Source organism: Delphinapterus leucas, chromosome 19, assembly GCF_059928025.1.
Source record: "Delphinapterus leucas isolate spDelLeu-1000000601 "Yukka" chromosome 19, BTC_Dleu_Yukka2, whole genome shotgun sequence".
Classification (NCBI taxonomy): domain Eukaryota; kingdom Metazoa; phylum Chordata; class Mammalia; order Artiodactyla; family Monodontidae; genus Delphinapterus; species Delphinapterus leucas.
This window is the reverse complement of record NC_143147.1, coordinates 19730833-19748303: the sequence shown is the minus strand read 5'-3', so window position 1 is coordinate 19748303 and position 17471 is coordinate 19730833. Positions and strand designations below refer to the sequence as shown.

The following is a 17471-nucleotide window of genomic DNA, read 5'->3' as shown; positions in this document are numbered from 1 at the left end:
CTTTCTTTCTCTTCGCTCCACCCCATATTGCAGAACGAAAATTATACTAAAACTGAGATAATGACAGTATACAATTTGTTTAGGAAAAAAACCCACAAAATAAAATTATGGTTTTTATGGCTACATATGTAAGTATGTAAATATAGTAAAAAGGTCTGGAAGAATACATAACCTGATGTCCGGCATTATCTCTTTGGAAGGCACAGGGGTTGGGGAAGAGTTGAAAGAAATTTTAGAAAAGAATGTTATACTTTTATAAGGAGATTTTATATATTACTTATGTAATAATTGTAAAAGTTTTAGGCAAGAAGCAGCAGCAGTAGTAGCAGCAGAGGAAGAGGAGAGAAAGCATAAAAAAACGGCAATTTATAACAGCCCAAAATTGGAAGCATGCTAAAACGCCCAACAACAGCCGATGACGAAAGTGGCGCATCCATACAACTGAATTCTATTTTTTAAAAGCTGTATTAGATTTTTTAATCATGTGGGAGAAAGTCCAACATATATTAAATGTGGACAGTTTTAAAGTAGTTTAACGCGATCCCTTTTTATACATATTTGTAAAAAATAAATAAGAAAATGTGTGTGCGTGATGTATAGAAAAGAAGATAAAATATACACCAAGTGTTAGTGGTAGATAGTCATCTCTGGATAGTGAGAATAATTTTTTATTTCTTCTTGTTGCTGGTTTTTCTAAATATTTTACAATAAGCACTGTATATAGTAAAAAGATTTCCCCTACAATGAATACTTCTGGCTTTTGTATATAATACATTTATAATTTTAAAAAAATCAAGACACAAACATTATATTCTTAACAATTCAGAGTCCAAAATAAACATGAGCCTTTGAATTCCAAGAGATCTTGAAGCTGTGCAAATAGCATGACTCGGCAAGCAAGTAAAAACTAAAGTGGTAACTTCAACCTAGGCTATAATGGGAAGCAAAATTATTCTGTTTGTCACAAATCAAAAGTCTACAGGCTGCCGGCTTTCCGACCTCTCTCAGAGGAGTCTGAGCACAGATCTGATCTGCCTCTCCCGGGGAAAGCCAGTGTCTGTCAGGAGCCACACGGCACCCTGACCTATTCCCCTTCCTGAGCCTGAGAGGATTCCGGCCCCATCCTTTAAAGCTGCAGAAGGTACGGTCACTTTCAGGATACGAGTTTCGCTGGCTAAAGTGACTGCTTTCTGAAGTGATCTCCAGAGATACCTTGTCTCATTTGAATGGTAGTTTCAAGAAACCAGTCTTTCAGACAATACTGGGACCTAGACCCGTGAGTGACTCAGATAGTGACTAACGGGGCAGGACCCAACCTCTCATATGCTGGGGAACACAGCTGGGCCAGACAACATTCTCTGCAGAAAAGAGTCAGGCTCCCTAACTTTTCTTAACATCTTAATTTTTAAAAACTGAACAAGATAGGAGCGAACCAGTAGCAAAAAACAAAACAAAACAACTAAGCCGTATGACAGGGTAACAATGAGGGGAAAAAAGTCATAGTGCTACAGAACATAAGGACTGGAACAGACCTTGGAGATCATCTATTTAAACTACTGATAAGGAAACCAGAGCCCACAGAGGCTCTGACTTGTTCCCTCTCGAGGTCTTAGAACTAGTCAGCGGAGAAAAACAAACTCTTTTTGACACTTGATTCCATCTAACACTCCGCACCTCTTTTTCGCTGGTTGCTGAGAGGAAGACCAGCGTTGCACACATTAGGCCCTCAAGCGTACGCGGATGCAACGGAGAACACGGGGCACGGACAAGATGAAGACTGGGAGAGCCACGGGGGGCTTTTCTCAGCAGGCAGGCGGGACAGTGGATGTGTCTTCAGCTGCTCCCCATTACAATCTCCTCACTCTTAATTCGTTTTCAACGCCTCCCACATTTCACATCTTCTTGGTAATTAGGCAGCAGTCCATGTTGTTGTGTGTGGCTCGGGCTCATTGCTTTTCTAGTCTTACAGACTTCTATACTTCTTTTTTTCCAATAGAAAAATTATTGCTGTTTCTGCCTTCCAGAATAAATATGGGGCTCAATTCTCTTTTTACCTCTAGGAGAGCACAAGAGGAGTACTCACCGAGGGGCTGGGGTGCCTAGAATTTACGTACATTTTCCTCATATGAACACTACGACGACTCACTGTTCATGAAGGTGCAACTAGACTGGCCTTATCTTTTTGCCAACAGAATATGTTATATGCAGGAATGGAAGAGATCTTGAAAAATAATCTGGACCACAGCAAACCACCTCTGACAAATGAGATAATCTATTCGCTCGCAAAGGCTTCCAGAGAAGAAAATTCCTGAACGTCTTCCCTCTGTGAAATCTTCTTACACCTAACCCAAACCTCTCCAGCTGCAACATAAGCCTATTGTATTTTTCTCTTGCTGTCATCCAAAAGAAGTCAAAACTATTTGGTTATGACCCTAATATTTAAACACAGTTAGGGTACCCCCAACAGCTGTCTCCAAATAAAACTTTTTGTACCTTATTTTTTATTTTTTGCGGTACGCGGGCCCCTCACTGCTGTGGCCCCTCCCGCTGCAGAGCACAGGCTCCGGACGCGCAGGCTCAGCGGCCACGGCTCACGGGCCCAGCTGCTCGGCGGCATGTGGGATCTTCCCAGACCGGGGCACGAACCCGCGTCCCCTGCATCGGCAGGCAGACTCTCAACCACTGCGCCACCAGGGAAGCCTTACCTTATTTTTTTAAAGATTAATTTGTCCTCTCAGAAATCAATTTCTAGCTTTTTAATCATTATTGTGATCCTTTCTCAAACTTCCTTCAAAATATCTAAATATGAGAGTTTTAAAAAGGGGAAAAAATAAGGTTCTAACTAATGCTTAACCTGATTTAAAAAAAATATATATATGTGTGTGTGTGTGTGTGTGTGTGTGTGTGTGTATATATATATATATCTCCTAAACATTCGTATACTCTGGACCAAGATTTATAACTTTTTTAGTCCCAAGAGTCTCTAACAGAGCTAAGAAATACCTAGGGCAGTGGTTCTCAACCAGGAGCAATTTTGCAGTGCGGGGAACATTTGGCAATGTCTAGAGACATTTTTAATTGTCATAACTGGGGGTGAAGAGAAGGAATGCTACTGGCATGTAGTGGGTAGAAGCCTGGGATGCTGTTAACCATCCTACACAGGACAGCCCCTACAACAAAGAATTATAAGGTTCAAAATATTAACAGTACAGAGGTTGAGAAAATCTGACTTAGAGCAAACATGGGGTACATAAAAAGTTAAAGAACAAACACAGGAAAAAGAAAAAAGGCGAAAATACTGACTAGAAAGGTCGTAAGGGGAAAAAAAGATTTTTTAAATGAGAATTTTAAAAGAAATAAAGAGATAAGGAACCACAGCACCTACTTTAAGTGCAGTACAGTGGTATTTCTGATATGATGTGCTATTTTATGAAATAATATCTTCTTATTATAAGATAATAATCCTGAAACTGCACCCACCCTGAAACTGCAACTTTACATTACTCACTACTGACTGGCCTACTACGACCCATAGAATACTAGATCCTTCTCTCCAGTCTTTCACAATCTACCCATTTCTTGTAATAATTCACTTATTCCTACAACAAATATTTACTGAGCACCTACTACATGCCAGGCACTCGGGATACAACAGTCTTAAGCAAAAACTCCTGCCAGAGTAGAGCTGACATGGGGGTGGGGTGAGGGGTTGTTACTGATGCACCTAGTTTACTTTGCTGAGTAAATCACGTCACACTTATTTCTGCTGGTAGAGATGCATCTATTGGCACTACTCCAAGTTTCCCAAGTCATTTCAAAATCAAGACTATAGCCATCCCTGTCACTCTTGCCCAGGCTGATGACAAATGAATATGTAAAAGGTACAAGTGTCTAGTTTACCATCCACAAACAGTGTTTCTTCAAGCAGGACAAAGCTTTTCAGCTTCTCCCACTAAGGAAACCTTCTAGAGCATTACAGATACACTTACAAGGTTATGACAGAAAGTGAAAGGGAGGGGCTTCCCTGGTGGCACAGTGGTTAAGAATCTGCCTGCCAATACAGGGTACATGGGTTCGAGCCCTGGTCCGGGAAGATCCCACATGCTGCGGAGCAACTAAGCCCATGCGCCACAACTACTGAGCCTGCACTCTAGAGCCTGCGAGCCATGACTACTGAGCCCACGCGCCACAAGTACTGAAACCCACATGCCTAGAGCCCGTGCTCTGCAACAAGAGAAGCCACTGCAATGAGAAGCCCACGCACCGCAACAAAGAATAGCTCCTGCTGACCACAACTAGAGAAAGCCCGCACGCAGCAACAAAGACCCAACACAGCCAAAAAAATAAATTAATTAAAATCTTAAAAAAAAGAAAGTGAAAGGCAAACACTGACAACAACTGGGGGAACTATAACCCAAAGCAAATCACCTCAAAGGGTAGTTCACAATAAAACCTCCAACTCAGAAAATATTAAAATGCAGAGACGACCTGAGGGCACTGCCACCCATTCCTCTCCTGGAATAACGAGGCACTCAGCACAGGGGCACCAGCTTTACACAGTGAGGAGAAACTCGGATCCACCAAAGGGATACTCAAAACCTGATCTCTTCCCAGAGACTTAATGGATTAAGTAACAGGGTCTCACCGAAACCACCTTCCCTGAGATTTATATGGAAATCCGTGGTGAATGGTGAAACCATAGGGAAGTCTTAGCATTTACTGAGGTCAGCAATATGGTGCAGGAAACTGAGCACAGGAGGAAGGGGTATGGTTCGAAGAAAGAGAAAATGTTGGAAGAAAGAAATTACTGTCCACTGATTTTCAAGGGAAAATTAGTGGATAGTATTTTCCCCCAAGGAGGACCCCTGGCAGCTGCACCCAGGGACTAAGCATGACTTCCTTGCGGAGCTCACTAGGGGCTGAGCCGGAAGGCAGAGGAAAGAGAAACCCAGAGGGATTAGGGGTGGGGGCTGGGAAAAGATTGTGGTTAAAAGGGGGCTTTAGTAAAGGTAGGGAAGGGGGAGCCAGAGGGATGGAGAGTAACATTTCCCAAACTTCATGAGCACGGTAGGAGAGTGAGCGAAGGGAAGAGGAGAGAAGGTGGAGGCCCCTAAGAATTCACACCCTGTGCCCTCAGTTACAAACACAGTCTAGTTGCTAACAATATTAAATTCCAAAATGACTTGTAATGTAGGAAAATAAAATAAACATCCTGCACACTTACCCAATCCGGGTAAACAGCTTCCCATGGGCATGGAGAAAACTGAGGATGAACCTTTTGTTCAGCTGCATGGGAAAAAAAGAGAGGAGAAAACAATTAAACTTTCCCCAGTTTCCTGTTACTGAACAGAGTCCCTAGTGACACAATAACCTGGCCAGGGTCTAAGGGGTGGGCACTAGGGATGGGAACCAAATGAACATGCCCAAAGTCTCACACAGACCCAGGGCCCATGCCCAACAGCTGCTGCTCAGCTGAGCCAAGATGACAGCAGGCTGGGTGAACGGACAGCACCCCCTGCTGGCAGTAGTGTCTGTGTGCAGGGAGCGAAGCACTGAATTCCAACTAAGCTGGGTAGATGGCTGTCACCCTCTGCCATCTAGAAGTCACTCTGTCCCCATAATGACGGAAATGAAACACTGACAAGTACAGGACAGGGATGATGATGATCTTGGATAAGTCCCTCCTCCTTCTTACGAGCTGTTTTTCTACCTACCCAAAAAACAACTCTTCTTTGGTAACCAAGGGTAAGGTAATCCCACCACTAACTAGCTTATCAAATTGTACTTCTCCAGCTTTGAAAATAAAAGTTCAAATCTTTCCTTTTTTTTTTTCTTTTCTTTTCTTTGAAAGAAAAACTGAAAGCTGGGGTTATGTGAAATCCTCTGGCTTTTAAATGTTGGCTACTAAAGAAAAACAATTTAAACATTAGGCAAGCCAAAAGCACACGTTTGCCAGCCACATCTGGCTCACAGCCATGAGCTACCGAATTTTCAATCTCAGTTCAAGGTTCTAGAAAATCTACTTCTATCAAAATTTAGGGGATACATTCCTCTAAGCAAAACAAGGCAGGGGAAAAAAATTCAACTCCAAAGAAAGTGGAAATAATCTAAAGACCAAACCCTGTCATCTTCCCTGGTCTCCTGGAAGCAATATGCTCAGGGCCCTGTAGCCAGACAGGGAAGACAGATAAAGGATTTTGATCTCAAGGTGGTGGTTAGGGCAAGGAACAGTCCAGCACCCTGGATGCTCTGCCCAAGAGGAAAATACTCTTCTGGTTTATACCCCTGCAAAACAGAAAACCAGTCAAATTGTGGCAGTTCCACCAATTTCACAAGGAAGCTGGGTGTGAGGAAAGGAGGGCATTCTCACCTCCCCAATGACTTCAACCACAAACTGCAAACAATCTTCAGTCTTTATATTTGCTTAAACAAATTACACTTAATCAGCAATACCAGACAAAACTCTGATTTCTGTAGTTAAAAAGGATACTTCATGGAACGTAACCTGTCTCTATAGTGAGGTGAGTCAGGGCAGGGAACACTGGGTTCCATGAACAGAAGGGAAAGATGAGGACCTGCCACAAAATAAATGGCCGAGGGCTCCGCCACTGTTAGTGGCAAGGCCTGGGCTAGAATGCAAAGGAAGGTGGTGAAAAACTTACCCCTCAAACCTCTGCCACTTACCTCCTGTGGGGTCTCAGGCAACTGATCTAACCTCCCAAAGTTTTTCTTTCTACGCAGTGGAGATAACAGTACCTATACATTAAGGGACTGGTGCATGAGATAAGGCAACTAAAAGCACATGCTCGGCATCTGTAAACACTCAAGTGTCAGCTGAACATTCTCTCCCAATGAATGGTAGAGTGAGTGGTAAAATGTTAACAACTGGAGATTCCAGGTGAAGGATATACAGGAGTTCCCTGTATTATTCTTGCAACTTTTCTATGGGTATAAAATTATTTCAAAATAAAAAGGTAAAAATATATATTCTCTCTCTATTCTTGTTTTAACTCAACTGTCCCTTTTTCCAGCTGCCAATCATAAACTGGTTAACTCATCCATAACTAGTTATATTTATACATACAGGATACTTTGGTAGAAACAGAACGATATTAACCCATCTCGTTCAAGCCAATTACTATCCCCCAAGTCGCAAGATAGCTCAGAAATTCAAGCAACTTAAACCAGTGAACGACAGAACTTGAACCCAGGTCTTCCGATTCCAAAACAGTTCTCCTCCCCTTAAACTGCCATCTATCTCAGGAAGAGAACAGGTGAGCTTATTCATGAAGGGCCAATGAGGGGGGAAGAGCAACTAAAAAGAGCAGTTCAGTTTTACCTTTAAGTTTTCCTTACCCATTAGGTAGGAAACAGTGTGTAACTCACAATGCCTCCTGGAACAAAATGAGTGCACCATGAGGTTTTTTAATGCTGGAGTTCTAGCTATACTTCCCAAAGATCCTTCTCTTAGGGTAGTAGATGAAGACTACTTAATTACCTGACTTCACACCTGCCATTATCATATTTTAACTACATCTAGTAGAAAGATATAGTTATATATCTTTAGTTAAAGAAAGGATTAAAGAAAGGATTTCAATGCATTGTTTTTCAACTAGTGATAGTGAAGGGAATCTTAGCAAACTTTGTCAAACTATACACACATTCTCTCTGACCTTGGTTAATGAGAACCACTGCTTTATTTTTAGTCTGAAAGTACCTGTTACCCTAAATATAGTTTCTCTTTATCTGTCACCAACATTTTGAGTAGGAAAGGAGCTAAAATGTAGATACATTCTAGAGAGAGGTAAAGCATGTTATACTGAGGAAGTAGATTTGTTACACATTGATCAAAATGGGACTAAGCACTATCGTAAATTAATAACACGAAGTCAGCAAGTGTTGAGGCAGAGCTTTTGGAAAACCTAACTGATACCAAGTCCACAAAAGGAAGGTCTTAGTCTGAGCTTCCTCCCTCTCCAACACATCACCATGGATTGGCTTCATGTTTGGAGCTTTTTGATTCTTAACAATACACTCAGATGGTCTCACTCAGGTAGAGAAAGACCTGTTTTTCCGCATATGGTGAGACTATCTGTCTCCAGATCTTCCTCGTGCGATTACATACTGTTCACCAGAAACTAAAAATGCTTCTTGGGTGTAGCCCTAAGAGACAGTGTTAGAATTATTAAAGGGCTCCTGGCTCTCTGGTTTAAGTCCATAGCCAACTCACAAGGGACTCTTGGGCCTTTTGTACCATCTAAAAGCAAGGACCCAAAGAGACACTAATGGCAATAGTTGGATGGGTAGGTCTCTGGACACTCACAACAAAGTCTGTCCTTCCATTAACTATGGGGTTATGAGTAAAACGGTTTGGGTTGTTCCTCAACTGTAAAATGGAATTTCTACCACTGACGGTACCTAACTCAGAGCTGAAAGGATAAAACGAAGTAATACAAATTAAAGCATTTTGAGGAATAAATGTCTTATGCAAGCCCCGGTTATTACTACTCAGAACTGCCTAAGTGCTTTATGAACTGTGTAGCAAGGAAAGAGAAAGAAGCTCCTCAGAGGCAGCAAGACATCACCAGAGGAGAGGATTCCAAAATATGCCCAATTTTAATTCTTAATAGTTGTTCCTGCTTCTAAAAAGTTGTGTGGAAAACTGAATTTCTGAAAAGTGAATCATTTTAAGGACAGTAGGAGGAATTAAGAGGAATTCCTCAGTATTAAGAGGAATTCCGGCATGCGTCTTTAAAGTGTTTTGGGGAACATAAACTATCATTCTCTAATTTATTCATCTGGGATGTCTCTACTTTTATATACCAAGCACTAAAAAAAAAAAAAAACTTTGTTGTGTTTTAAAAGGGGGGCTCTATCCCCTTAGATATGAGACAACATAGGTGAAGACCAAATTTCAATGGTACCTGTTAGAAAATATCCAGGACTTTCAGAGCCTGCCATCAAAGCCCAGTTATCTCCCTAAAGCACTGAGATCACAGGTGGAAAAGAATGTGAGCACAGAGGTGAAGCTGCCCACCTTCATCCCTGTGCTCCCCTGACAGGCACAATCAAGAGCAGACCAACAAGACAGGGTCCCCAAAGCCAAAGAACTTGTAGCCCAAGAATAAAAGATAAATAACAAACCAACTTGCCAACTCCCCATTTATGTTCCAAAACCTAAGACAAAGCCTTCTGACTATGAAGGTGCCAGGAGGGACTGTGCTTCCCTTACTGTCACTATCCCTCAGCCAGGAAAAGTGTGTGGCAGGGAGATCTAAGGAGATGATAGAGAAAGTGAGGAAGGAGGGCACGGCACACAAAACATGGAAGCCTACCAGTAAGTCAGCAGTATAATACTCATATAGCAGGAATAAAAACTGCTCATTAGAACTTTCAGTATTCCTCTTTCCAGGATATAGATAAATAAAAATGTATAGGTAAGTCAAGAAGCAAGACTCAAATGCCTTGTAGGGAGACAAAGCAAATCACAAAAATCCATCTTCGAATCCCAAAGAGCCACACTGAGGCTGAGGTAGAGCAGGTATGGTGATTACTCTTCACCTTCAGTTTCTTCACCCCTGAACTGTTCTGGGCAGGATGACAGCTCAATTAGCTCTAATTAAGCCCAAGTTCCATGTAGAGCTGTCCTACTTAGATGGCTGGATCTGAGCCATGTGAATTCAAGTGTAAAACGTGCCTCTTAAAACCAATGCACCCCTTGAAACAACAGCTCTCACTCTCACACTGCAGCTTAGTGCTGCCTCAACAAAGTCTTACATTAAAGCAATTTACTTGCTATTACTTCATTATCTCTCCTACTTAAAGCCAGCAAACTGGAGGGAAATTGGGCTAAATGTCAAATCAGCAGTCAGCTCTGGAAAACCGCCAGCAAGCAGAGGGACAGCTGAGCTTAGAGTACCGGGCTGGCTCTCAGGAGGAAAACTGGCACTAGGTCTAAAGAAAAGAAAGAACCACGAATTTGTGACTATTCTGTATTTATCGCTCCTTTGTTTACTGTGGGGGAGGGAGTAGCACGGAATAATATGAACAAAGACCACTGATCTGGGTTCAAGACCTGGGTTCAAATTTGGGTTATGCCATTTATTTCCTATATAACTATCGACAAATCACGTCAACTTTCTAAGGCTGTTTCTTCAACTATAAAACAGGAAGGCAGGGTGAGATCAATATCGGTGATTCTATAACCCTGAGTGTGTATGCATCACAAGAAGAGCGTCTGTAAAAAATATAGATGCCCGAGTCCTTCAGAATCAGAATCCTCAGGGAGGGGAGAAGGGGACTGCGAATCAGCATCTTTAAAAGGTCTCCAGGTAATTCTGAAAGACAGCTAGATCTGGGAATCCCTGGGCTAGATCACGCGTCAGCGAATTATGGCCGAAGCGTTTTTTAGTGTGGCCCATGAGCTAAGAATGGCTCTTATATTTTTTAACAGTTGAAAAAAATCGAAAGAATTTTTCATGACGCATGAAAACTATATGAAATTTAAATGTCAGGGTCCACAAATAGAGTTCTATTGAAACACAGCCACACTTGTTTGTTTCATATTGTCTGTGGCTGCTTTCCCCCTACAAAGGCAGAGCTGAGCAGCTGTAGCTGAGAGTGTGCCCAAAAGCCTAAAATACTATCTGGTCCTTTACAGAAAAAGTATGCTGATCCTTAATCTCATCTATAACACTGGGGTCTCAAAAAAATGTTTGTACCTGCACAACACTTCAGGGCTACCACACACATACTGGAAACAGCAATGAACCTCACAGGCTGTTTAATAGCAAGCCCCACCTCTCTGGATGTTCTGACACCTACCCTCCCACCTATCACCTCAGGGGAATCACCAAACCACAGTGTTCCTTCCAATTCTAAAAGCCCACAAATGAACAGTTCTAACTAAATCTAATCTTTCTTACCAGCTTCTGGGCAAACACCATCCTATTCTATGTTATCACAAAATACACCAAATGCCAAAAGACTGCTGAACTCAAACACCCCAAAGGCTACAGAGAAATATAAAAGGGGCTCTCAAGGTTTCCACCTTGGAAGCCACTATGGGGTGGAAACACAACACACCCAAGCCCAATCAATATTTCACTTAGGTCAGAGGGACTTTTCAAGGGAAAGTGACAGGCTAAGGCTTATGAATCCCTGTGCTGTGTGGTCTGACAATCTACAGCTCAGAAGTGCCACCAGCTTAGCATCTCAAGGTATACAGGGAAAGAGAGAAAGTTCAGCCAAAGGGCGACACTGTTGCTCTGACTGAGTTACTTTCTGAATGACTCTTCTTTCTGACTCATCTCTCTCAGAGCCTGGGAACTCTCATGCCCATCCACCCAAAAAAATGGGGGAGATGGGACACCTTTGCAACTGCACAAAGTGGGAGAGAAGAGGACAGGGCTGAAGCTCCCACTTGGTGAAGAGTTGGGCACCAGAAAATAGTTTTCCAAAGGCACATACACAAGCTCAAACCCTCTTTTAAATGAATGGATCAACAGAGCGCTGATGATGGTGAGGTCCTTTTCACACTGTGTCCACCCATTCATGTATTCATTCAACAAAAACTTACTTGCCATCTTCTAGGGACATGACACTGTGCATGAACTATGAACAAGGCAGAGATAATGCCTCCTCTGTGGTTGACACAATTATAAAGTACCATGATTGGCGAAGGATGGGATGCTGTGTATTTCCACAGCAGGAGCATCAGAGATCTCAGAGGAAAAGAGGTAAAGAGTCATGCCTATGTTTCATAAGCATAGGGGACAGCATGTGTGATGGTCCCAAGAGTAGAACGTTGTAGACTGGCATGGCCAGGTGAGTGATTCTGCAAGAGGGAGTCTAAAGAAATAGGCTGGGCCAAGTTGTAGATGTCCTTGTTAAAGAGTCTGATCTTAATCAAAGCCACTGAAGGGTTTTGAGCAGGGCAGTGACATGAGCAAACCTCCATTTTTAAAAGGACATTCTGACAACTGTTTAGAAATTTTAGTTTTGTTTTTTTTTTTTGGTTGGGTGGAGGGAGTGCAGAGTAAAATGTTTACAGGCCAGGAGACCAGTTAAGAAGCTGCTGCAATCATCCATTGGCAATAGAGACAGAGAAAAGAGGGAAGACAAAGAAAACCATCATTCCATGCTCAATCAATCATGATCCCTTGTCCCTAACTCCCAATAGTTCTAGTTCTAAGTAACTCAATTTACAGAGACCAGCAGTGGCCCAGAACCAAGCAGAAGCCTTTAGAATCACACAGAAGTCTTACGCAAACTAAGTGAAACACTGATTTCATTTTTAGAAATAATTTGGATATTCTTACCTTATTTCCTTTCAATAATATTTTTAAACAGCCTAGCATAGTGTCTGGTACTTAATACATTTTCAGTAAGTGACTGTTGAAGAATCTATTAAAATATATAGATTTGAGGGGCTTCCCTGGTGGCACAGTGGTTAAGAATCCGCCTGCCAATGCAGGAGACACAGGTTTGAGCCCTGGTCCGGGAAGATCCCACATGCCGCGGAGCAACTAAGCCCGTGCGCCACTCTAGAGCCCACGAGCCACAACTACTGAAGCCCTGCACTCTAGAGCCCACGAGTCTGCACTCTAGAGCCTGCACTCTAGAGCCTGCACTCTAGAGCCCACGAGCCACAACTACTGAAGCCCGCGCGCCTAGAGCCTGTGCTCCGCAACAAGAGAAGCCACTGCAATGAGAAGCCCATGCACTGCAACAAAGAGTAGCCCCCGCTCGCTCCAACTAGAGAAAGCCCGTGTGTAGCAACAAAGACCCAATGCAGCCAAAAATACATTTTAAAAAATAAATTAATAAAATATATAGATTAGATAGTAGTAAGATAGATTATCCAGGTAATACACAGAAAAAACTCACAAGAAAAACAGTACAGTACTAATACTAATACTAATGCTGAAGGGAAATAGCACACTCACCACTATTTATGAGAATTTAAATATTTCTCTTTCTGGAGGATAATTTGGCAAAACCCAAAAGTACTCAAAGGAAAAGAGAGTACTGGGCTTCCCTGGTGGCGCAGTGGTTAAGAATCTGCCTGTCAATGCAGGGGACACAGGTTCAAGCCCTGGTCCGGGAAGATCCCACATGCCCGTGCACCACAACTACTGAGCCTGTGCTCCATGAGCCACAACTACTGAGCCCTCCCACGTGCTGCAACTCCTGAAGCCCGTGTGCTTACAGCCTGTGCTCTGCAACAAGAGAAGCCACTGCAATATGAGAAGCCTGCGCACCGCAACGAAGAGTAGCCCCCGCTCGCCACAACTAGAGAAAGCCCACGCGCAGCAATGAAGACCCAACGCAGACAAAAATAAGTAAATAACATTTTAAAAAAAGAAAAGAAGAGAAAACAGAGTACTATCGAGATTTAAGGATTTTGATCCTGAGTAACAGCAGCTCCATCTGCTACATTCCAGCTCAAGAGACTGGACAAGAAGAGACCACAGCTAACATCAGAATACAAGACAAAGTCCTTACAACGGCCTACAAGAGTCCTGTGTAATAATCATTCTCCACTCCTGCGGCTTCCTGATACCTGAATATGCTAAGCACATTCCCACTCAGGGGGCGTGGGGCAGGGGGCGTGGGGGGGCGATATTTTCTCTCTAGCCCAGTGGTTCCCAACCTTTACGATTCGTGGGAATTACCTCTGAATCTTTAAAAAATACGGACGCCTGACTTCTATCTCCAGATATTCTGATTTAATTGGCGTGGAGGTGAAACCTTGGCATCGTGATTTTTAAAAGCTTCCCAGATGATAGTACTGTACCAAAGTTTGAGAACGACTGCTCTAATTTACACTGTTTTTATAGCACTTATCACCAATTTTTACACACACACCATGACAGCAAGGACCTTGTGGATTTCATTCACCACAGCCAGAGGCTCCTAGAGGGTAACCGATAAATACTTGAACAAACAGCCTTTCTAGCCTGGTCTCTGGCTGCTCCTCCTGCCTCCACTCTTGCTGATACAGCCCACCCTTCAGCAACAAACAATTATTTGTGATGCCCTAAATTCACCATGTTCTTCCTGCTGCTATGGCCAATCTCCGTCTAATGCCTTCTCACGCACTCCTTTTTATATCTAATAAAGCCCTTCTTTTCCTTGCTTAAGACCCTCTTCCCAACCCTCTTACCTCCAGGCTGAGCTTGACACCTTATCCTCCAGACTCAGAGACTATTTCACATGCCTCTGTGATACTGGGTATCATGGTACATCTTTATTATATACACACGTCTGTCTTTATATGAGCTCTGTCCATAAAATTTTTCCATGATGATGGAAATGTTCCTTATCTTCACTGACCAATACAGTAGCCATCAGCCACAGGTGAGTAATGAGTGTTTGAAAGGTGGCTACGGTGACTGAGGAACTGAACTTTTAATTTTATTTCATTTTAATTAAATAGCCCCATATAGCTAGTGGCTACCACACCGGTCAGCACAGCTCTAGGCTGATGTCCTTTAGTGAATGATTCATTTCTATATACCAGGACACAGGAATTATCAATAGTGAGGGACAGCTGATTGAAGAGATGGATGGATATGAGTTTGGTCCAAAGATTATAATACCCATACTTTTATAATTTCTGGCTTTGCCATATGATCGGAGCAAAAGACACATCCTGAACCACAAATAAGGCTCAGCCAATGGGAGCAAAGGATTGGAAGAACCTATTCTACTCTTCTGCCCAGATATATAATCCACATAGTGTGGAAGTGTGGCCTCACACCTGATTTTAACTATTGGACTGCACCTTTCAGAAGCTTGGGGGCAGCTCCCGACTAAGGACAGGTTGAATTTACAGAGCTGGCTCTGTGCTTTAGGAGTTAAAAGTACCCCAACCTACAAAGACACAACTCAGACACCGAGAGCCCAAGGTTTCCCAGCTGAGCAAAACAAGTGTGTCATACTCAACCACCTTAGTAACAGTCAAAACTTCTCCAGCACCTTCTGTGCGTAAGGCACATTTGTAAGCACTTTATGACTATTAGCCCAGTTAACCTCACAACAATCCTGTGAGGTAAGCACTACTATTACTTCCATGTTACTGATGAGAAAACTGAGCACAGAGAGGTTAAGTGACCAGCCCAAGTCTGGTTCCAGAGTCTGAGCTCTTAATCGTCCACCTTTAAAAGGGGCAACTTTTTTGGCAGAACCAAGAATCACACTGAGGATGTTTATAAAGGCCAAAAGCTAAAGCAACCCCAAGCAAAAACCTACCAATGGCTCCAGCTATCATTCACTGAAAGACCGCTAGGCCAAACCAACCGAGAACTCTTGCAGATTAAGGTAGACACTTCCAGTCCAGATCATACCATGAAAGTCGGTGGAAGCACTTAACAACTGCACTCTAGGATAATGCCAGCCAGAAGAGAGAAAAAGGAAAAGTGGGAAAAGTGAATAAAAGCTTGTTCCCCATAGCAGTAAAATACCAGTAATAAAACTAGTAAAATAAAAACCCTAATATTTTTCTAGATAAATCCACAACCTGCCTGTTTAATAAGGAAGGAGTTCTTCAAGAATCAAAGAATGTATGTGCATTTACACACTATCATCAAGGGACTGTGCATGGTCCAGAAAAAATATCAGAAAACATACCCTCCTGCCTACCCACCTACCACAATACAGGAACACCCCTGAATATCTCAGGAAAGGGAGGAGTAAGAACTAATCTAAGAACCCAGAGAAGAACGAAGCTTCAGTTTAAGAAAGATGTGGTCACAAAGGTTTCACAAACCACTCTACTGTGGGCACCAAAAAGCAAATAACCAGCATTACAGGGCGCTCTGACAACCTCATGTGAGCTTCAGATTTAAGCAAGGCACCAAATAAGGGAAGGATTCTGGAGCATCAACTCCTAGGAAAAGTGTTTCAAGTTAAAAATGGTTATTCAGGTTTGGATGTGAACTTCTGTATCTGTTCTTTATCAACAGAGGCGCCTCTCCCTCACTGGCAGCTAGCAGTAGAAAGGGAAGAAAATGGTTGGAATAAAAATGGGTTACACATAGATGACAAAATGAGCTGACGCAGCCTGGCATTTACCTGGACACCAAAGACAAGGCTATAAACATGCAACACAGAACTTGCAGGATCCCACATCCCAGCTGGACCCAAGCATCGCCAAGGAGCAGGCTGGCCATGATGTCACTTTTCCCCCAACAGCCAGAGTTCAACATTAAGGCCAAAAACCACAGCACTTTTGGTGAGAGACTCAGTTTCACTGTGACTGGAGGAAGGCCCGCTTCCATCTAGTTTTCTGTCAGTCATATCCTTTTTGTGCTGGTTCCCAGACTCAAAATATCTAGTTCAAAAGACACGGCAAACACCTTCAAATTCCTTGTATTTGATCCAATTCTCCTCTTCACTTTCCTTATCTTCTCTCAACAATGAAAATCAATCTTAGGCACACCAGAAAGCAGGTAAATCATGAACATTAACTTCTTCCTGACTTATTTACAGTGCTTTATCCCTTTCACTGTTACTATGAAATGTATAGGGAAAATGTGAGTTTAGAGTTGAAAGAGAAGCACGAAAATGACGAGTCAAACACCAATTACGCCGGGACTTCCCTGGTGGTGCAGTGGTTAAGAATCCACCTGCCAATGCAGGGGACACGGGTTTGATCCCTGGTCCAGGAAGATCCCATACGCCACGGAGCAACTAATCCCGTGCGCCACAACTACTGAGCCTGTGCTCTAGAGCCCCCGAGCCACAACTACTGAGCCCACGTGCCGCAACTACTGAAGCCTGCGCACCTTGAGCACGTGCTCCGCAGCCAGAGAAGCCACTGCGATGAGAAGTCCGCGCACTGCAACGAAGCGTAGCCCCCGCTCGCCGCAACTAGAGAAAGCCCACGTGCAGCAATGAAGACCCAACACAGCCAAAAACAAACAAACAAGCAAACAAACAAATAAATAAAAACCAATTACACTGGGTTACACAGTTTGCTTAGTTTGTGACAACTGATCAACCTGTATGGCTTTGACACATGCACTTTCCTGTATGTATATTATACTGTAATAAAGTTTTCTTCAAATTACCACAACCTTTGCTGCTGTTCCACAAAAAGCCTTTATTTCATGCCAGTATCCTTTGTCCTATATGTCCTAACCCCCATCAAGATTCTAACTCTGAGGTGGTAAAAAATGAAGGTGACTGTGCTAAAAGGCTGTGGCTCCATCTAGGTGCAGAAAGCTATGCTGGTGTTAAATACCAGATCTATTGATGGTGTAAATTAGATCCCATTTTACAGATGTAGAAACAAGGAAAGAGACTGAGAAATGTGTTGGCAGAAATAAAAAGAAATTTAGGAATACGACCCAGAAGATTTGACTCCAAGTCTGCATCAGCCACAAGGGACAGCTTCTCAGGGGGGCACCAAGGGCATCTACTAGTGTCTTATCCAACCTTTTGATATGTATCACTTCAAAGTATTT

The 17471-nt window shown here is 42.8% G+C and overlaps 1 protein-coding gene across 2 annotated transcripts in view; it reads right to left on the bottom strand.

Annotated features, from left to right (window-relative positions):
* Positions 1 to 17471, bottom strand: part of SMG6 (SMG6 nonsense mediated mRNA decay factor) — a 233855-nt gene that overhangs the window by 179153 nt on the left and 37231 nt on the right. For both annotated transcript variants that reach the window (XM_089900635.1, XM_022595862.3), the window contains exon 9: positions 5225 to 5286. In XM_089900635.1, the coding sequence (XP_089756761.1) occupies positions 5225 to 5286 (62 nt within the window). The remainder of the gene's footprint in view (positions 1 to 5224; positions 5287 to 17471) is intronic.